Here is a 5,960-nt window from a genome sequence, read left to right on the forward strand (position 1 = left end):
ACAAAAGGAAGGCCCTTGGTGCCAAGTAGAGAATTTCCATGCAGTCAGGATACAGCAGGAGAGGAGATACCAGGGCCAGGTTGCAGCAGGAAGTTATGGTTAAATGGGTAACTATCCTTAAGCCTTCCCTGTTCACCCACACTGAAGCTGCTAGGAGCCAGATTCAAGCCCCAGATTCCCATCAGCGGACCCTGAGTGTGCCCAGCAAAGAAGGGCGTGAGAAACTGTGAGGTACTGGTGTTATTGCTGGGAACAGACCATGTTCTCCTCCCCAGCAGCCCTCTGGAGATCTGCACTAAGAAGCACAGAGGGAAGATGAGCTGAGACTCCCACAACATGCTCCTTTTTTTATTTTCAGACTCCTTAACTTCACTCCATGGAAGAAAAAGGCTGAGGACCTGGGGAGAAGGGCCTGGGGAGAAAATGAGGACTGTGAACTGGCCAAGGAGCTTCTTCTGGCCCTAACCTGCTGCCATGACAGAAAGTAGGGGTTGAAAGGAGACCCCACCTTCTAACCTAGTTGTGGGAGCGAATATAAAGTAAACCTGTGGAGGGTGGGTGGAAATCCAAGGAGCTAGGCTAAGGAGAGGGGGAGTCCTAACGTGACCTGAGAGGTAGCCCATGATCTTGTTAGGAGATTCTGCCCTTGCAGGCCTCTTATACAGGCTCAAAATGGGAACTTATGCCATCACCGAGGATGAAAAATCAGAAAGTGGACATCCATGACATTGGTCCCTGTCAGCCCTGTATGTAGCAAATGTGTTCCACCCTGGAGGCGGCAAAAGAAGGTGTATGAGTCATTCTGGGCAAGGAAAGCGCCTATGTCCAGTCCTTCAGCAGAAGCCTGGCTGACAAGATCAGACATGACCCAGGCCCCAGCCACTTCTGTAGGCCCATCCTGTCCATCGGTGCCTCCACTCAGAAAGAGCACATCAATGGGCCCCAGCGGCTGTCTTCCCAGGTCTGCTCCCACATGCAGGGCCAGTTCTTGGTTCCGACCACCCTTGCCAGATCCCTGCAGCTCAACTGTGGGCTCCCCACCAGCCAGGAGGCAGACTGGGCCTTCAGCCTTTGCCACAGCTTCCAGAGCCTCCGCCAGCTGTAGGTCTGGGAGCTGGAGCTCAGCTGCCAGCTGATGGAGTTTTGCCACCTCTTCCTCCAAGGGAGGCCCAGCCATGGATGAAGTAAGGCGGGCTGCAGTCACCCGGGCTAGCAGCCCATAGAACTGGGCCACGCTTTTTACATCACCCTGAATGGCTGTGCTCAACACCCTGGCATGGTAGCCCAGTGCCTCAGCTAGCCTCTGAGCCTCAGCCAGTGCCACAGAATTGGAGCCGATGATCACATTGAGCACATGGCCACAGGTATGTGGCCCATGAGGGTCAGAATCAGCTCGGGAGAGCACAGTCTTCACAGAGCGGGGCAGAGCGGCACGAAGTCCATAGCGATTAAGAATGTGCAGGCAATCTTGCACACTGTGGGTGCTGGCCACCGTAGGACCACTGGCGATCACCTCCAGAGGGTCCCCAATCACATCTGACAAGATGAGGCTTATCACCTAGACAAAAAGCCACAAAATAAGACTCAGTCTGGCCTCCTCCATGTCCCAGAGCCCTTAAGAAAAAACTGGCCCTGAGTGTGCAGTACCTGTACGCTTCCTTGCCCACATCCATCCACTTCTTGCAGCTTTCTGGTGGGCTGGGAGAACACCTAACCAGGGAATCTGCCTCTTACCCTTTTTTTGGCCTCCTCCCAGGACTTCCTTTGACAAGGCTCCTGCCAACTTGTATGTTGGCCTGAGCTTTCATCTACCTGTCACCTGTGGGGAGCCACAGGCTGGCTGAAGAAGTGATTAATGCACCTGAGCAGGGTAGGCGGCCTGAGCCAACCCTCCACCTTTCAGCTGGGACAGGGCCTTTCGGATAGTGTTCAGTTCCTGGATTGTGGCTCCACGGGCTGCCAACAGCTTGGTGAGCGTCTTTTTCTCCTCCAGTGTGACAGGTGGGATGGGTGCAGGCAGCAGGGCTGAGCCCCCACCTGCAGAGACAGGGAGGGTGTCAGGTTCCAGACCCAGGGAACCAGGCAGGCCACAGGGAAGTGGACTAAGATGGTGGAGTTACAGTGCCACCCTGTGGACATGGAATAAAGGTGTCCCCTACCTGGGGTACTCTACATCCCAGAAGACGCTGGAAAGCTGGGTATAAAGCTTGGTAGCAAAGCCTCTGTGAAGCCCTGAACCCGATCCCCAGTGCCACAAAAATAACAAAGCAAATTTAAAGGTAAGGAAAAGAAAAAACAGCAGATAACTAAGGAGAGAGTTCTGTGGGAGCTGGAAACAGTTTTTAGAACCTGGCTGATACTGTGGCAGGCAGCGACATTTTCCAAAGGTTCTGATGTGTGTTAGCATTAGGTGCCCAGCTGTGCCCTCAGAATGATCAGGAGGAGCACCTCACAGCTCAGGACAGCTGTCTGACTGGACACTACCCACAAGGTTCCCTCCAGGTGCCTCACTGTCTCCCTAGGTCCCGACTCCACCCTGTGACCATGGGTCACCTTCTCTCGGATCTGGTATTTGGGGCATCACTGTCAGCTGTTCTCAGCTGATCTGGGACTCGAACCTGAGATGAGCACAAGCAGCAGGTCATCAGCACTGAGCCCCTCTGCCAGCTGCTGGATGGCCAGTGCAGCCCGAAGTGCGTCACGATCTGGTAAGTTGTTTTCTGCACCCTCAAACACCTGGATGTGGCTGTGTGGCTTCAGGAGCATCTCTCTGAGGAGGGAGCAAACAGGGAAGAAGAAATGGGGTGGGCTCCTCCCCAACCACCACCTTGACTTTTGAGCAAGGATGCCCATTGACGCCTATCTTGAAACCAGGCGAGGCCCAAGAGATAGGGAGGCCAAGGACGGACGAAGGGAGGTTTTCCTCCACAGGGCAGTTCAGGGCAGCCCTCCCCCGACGCCACAGATTCTTACTGCTTTCCAGAATGCTCCATAGCAGCCCGGATCCCCTTGGGAACGCTGATCACACCCTGCACAAGATGCTGGCCCAGTAGCTCCTCAGCTGCAGCCGCCATACCCAGGACAGCCTTGCCGAAACCCACTAGGTAGAGGTTTTCCTGTAGCTGAAAGCTCCGATCCCGCACCTTCAGCTGTCTGCCACTTGGATCCAAGGACAGTGCCCTTTGCAGCATGGGCCCTGGCTGCACGGCTCCCACAGCGTTCTCAAACAGCTGCCGGGCCTGTTCTGCCAAGGCCTTACCACTAGCCATCCGGGCCACTGGAGGTCCCCAGAGGAATGGACGTGACGGGGCTCGGAGGAGACAGGGCAGGACCTGTAGGGTTGCAGCCATACCCTGCTTCTCTCAGCACTGCCTTGTATTCATAGCTGCCTAGAGAGGGAGGAGAATGAGTGAGGCCACAGACACCACCCCACCATCATGGACACCCCTCTGAGGGCTCAGGGCTGGTGGATTCCATAGCCATGGCTGTGAGAATGAACCACCTGAAATGAAAACTGAAGGCAAAGTCATCAAGCCTGCAGCAAACCTGATCTTACTCCAGTCCTGAAAGCCCAGCCCTGACACCCCGCCACGTCCTCTTCTTCTGTAAACCACACACCAATCTTCTAGACACTCTGCCCCAAGTCCAAAGTTCCTGTTAAGTGGACCGTCCTCCTAGGTCACCTCCTTTGCCAGGCAGTTAATCATTCACAGAGTAAGTCATTCCTACCGGTGGGCTCCTGTACCATTCTTTTTCCACACCTGTACTTCCAAGCCCTCCCATCAAGGCAGTGCCCCTTTCTGACATTTCTGCTCTATCTCTTTACCATTTCTACTACCAAAAGGGGGGAGGGCTGCTGGTTGTCCCACCAGCTGAGCTCAAGCCCACTGACCTCTAGCCTGCTCTATTTCATTAACTCGTAAGACTAGTCTGGGAATGCTGGGTCCGTGTGGAAAGGAATCTCACAACCCAAGGAATCGCACAACCCAGACTAGTTCAGCAAGAGGTCCAGATACAAATCAGGGGAAGCTACAAATCTGTCTCAAGGTGAGACCTTTGGCAAGGTGAGACCTTTCCCAGGTTATATGAAAGAAGACTGTGCTGTGGGGCCCAATCTACAGGACAAAAAAAAAAAAAAAAGTCCTTCTACCCACACAGCTGATCAGTATCAGCCTTGCCAGGAACACCCCTTTCTGGCTCCAGGATAGCAAAACAAGTCCTGAGTTACACCACTCATAGCAGAAAGAGCCCCGAGCTGGAGCAGGCAAAGGCCAGGCTCCAGTAACTGCCCAATCATTTTCCCCAATGGTCAGAGTAAAAACCAGAAAGGTCTTGGAGTAAAGGTCAGGAAGCTATACAGGGTAAATATAGGAACAATAAAACCAGAGATGGAAGGGTCCTGGAAAGTAAACCCAGAGTTTTGCACGTGACAAGTATGCACTCTACCACTGAGCTACATTAAAGCCCCTAAAAACAGGCAATTTATTGTAATTTATGCTGAAAGACAGCTGTCTCAGTAAGCATGGATAGAAGAGGAGGGAGTCTAGGAATTGGGGTTCTAGCTTTTTTAAGGTGTATAGTATATCTTTTCTCAGTCTGAGCTCATTTGCAAGATGAGAGGTGGGGTGAAATGAACCTAATTCTCTCAGGGAACTTGAAAGTGTAGAGCTGTGGGAAAGACCATCCCTATCATGCCTACAGTCATAGAATTCTCCACAGTGGTGGAAGACTGACATTCTCGTTTTCCTGACACTTCAGGCTTTCCAATTCTCTGTCCAAAGTAACAGAGAAAACTCCAGATAACACTTTATCCCACTCCTAAATAATGTGGCGACTTCCAGACCTGTGCCATTTAGCCTTGTAGTTCACAGCAGCTGGCTTCCCCCACCCCCTGGCGGGGAAAACAAAAAACAAAAAAAAACCAGCTAGCTGTGTTGTGATAAGGAATACACGGGGCCGCTGTGGGATGTCTGTACACATGTCCAGTTTTCGTGTAAGGGACCACTGGGGTCGGGGACAAGCCCATCTTAGCATCTAAAACATAATGCTCAGGCCTAGATGAACTTTCTATTTCACAGAGGGGCAAAAGCCTAGAAGATCCCCAATAGAATCCAGGGAAAAAAAAAAAAATGTTGAAGACCAAAACTGCCAGATAAAAGGAGTTTTGGTGAAATTTAAATTTCTGATAAGTAACTTTTTATTATAACTACGATCAGCATACTTGGAATTATTTGTAACTAAATATTACGTTGTGGTAAATCTAAATTTAATTGGACGACTTGCATTTTCAGTTGCCAAATTTCCTATTAAAGACACTACACCTTCCCAGCTCCTGTGCACCCGGGTTTCTTTAGCAGACACGCGAAGACCAGCCTACACTCCTCCCGGAACCAAGTGGAGCTGACATCACGTCCGGATTTGGCCAACCGCCAGGTGACCGGAAGTGACGTCGCCCGAGGCTGGTAGCCTGTAATCTAACGGAGGAAATGTAACGTTACCGCGCAGTGTTAGCTGTCGCAAAATTAGGGAGCTGCTGTCGCCTGGATTTTCTTCTGTCCGGGCCAGGAATGATTTTCAAGAACCATGTATGTCCTTGAGACGCAAACTTTCCGCAGCTTCCAGCGCTGGAGAACCGGAAGTACTCTACGTGGGTGGGGATTAATCCGGAAATGGCCGGTCTGGGGTCGCCCTAGAGACCAGGAGCGTGGATTAGAACTTTAAAGCCTCACTGACCGCCAGAAAACCTGAAAAGATGCATATAGAGGCCCCCGGTTTGTGTATTCCTGCAGCGGATTCTTAGTGATTTGTAATGATCCTTTCCTCTTCATCCCGTTAGATCTAGTCAGTCATCAAATACACCCTGAATTCCTGTTAGGTGCCAGATAACGGGCTGAACCGTCCGAGAGAACACACTCCTCTAGAGAGAGATTTAAGGTCATCAATGCTCCTCCGCATCATGT

The 5,960-nt window shown here is 51.7% G+C and overlaps 1 protein-coding gene across 3 annotated transcripts; it reads right to left on the reverse strand.

Annotated features, from left to right (window-relative positions):
• Window positions 1-321: 321 nt before the first annotated feature.
• On the reverse strand, window positions 322-5,620 carry Glyctk (glycerate kinase). 3 transcript variants are annotated; one of them, XM_055629829.1, is made up of 5 exons: window positions 5,499-5,620; window positions 2,974-3,389; window positions 2,619-2,770; window positions 1,862-2,037; window positions 322-1,558 (listed from the first exon to the last, which is right to left on the reverse strand). In XM_055629829.1, exons 2-5 carry the CDS (start codon window positions 3,348-3,350, stop codon window positions 689-691), a joined length of 1,575 nt encoding a protein of 524 aa, XP_055485804.1. In that variant the 5' UTR covers window positions 3,351-3,389; window positions 5,499-5,620; the 3' UTR covers window positions 322-688. The 3 variants fall into 3 exon arrangements, with proteins under 3 accessions (XP_055485804.1, XP_055485803.1, XP_055485802.1); XM_055629828.1 differs by lacking the exon at window positions 5,499-5,620 and adding an exon at window positions 3,547-3,766; XM_055629827.1 differs by lacking the exon at window positions 5,499-5,620 and adding an exon at window positions 3,503-3,766.
• Between the last annotated feature and the right edge of the window lie 340 nt (window positions 5,621-5,960).

This window comes from Psammomys obesus, unplaced genomic scaffold (assembly GCF_907164565.1).
Source record: "Psammomys obesus unplaced genomic scaffold, mPsaObe1.curated_primary_1811, whole genome shotgun sequence".
NCBI classification, from domain to species: Eukaryota; Metazoa; Chordata; class Mammalia; order Rodentia; family Muridae; genus Psammomys; species Psammomys obesus.

Excerpts from the sequence above, each read along its gene's own strand:
- Glyctk (XM_055629829.1), bottom strand. The coding sequence starts at position 3,350 with ATGGCTGCAACCCTACAGGTCCTGCCCTGTCTCCTCCGAGCCCCGTCA. Across the intron at positions 2,038-2,618 it reads GCTGCTTGTGCTCATCTCAG|GTGGGGGCTCAGCCCTGCTG; the intron begins GTTCGAGTCCCA and ends CTGTCTCTGCAG. Across the intron at positions 1,559-1,861 it reads AGGCCGCCTACCCTGCTCAG|GTGATAAGCCTCATCTTGTC; the intron begins GTGCATTAATCA and ends CTTTTTGTCTAG.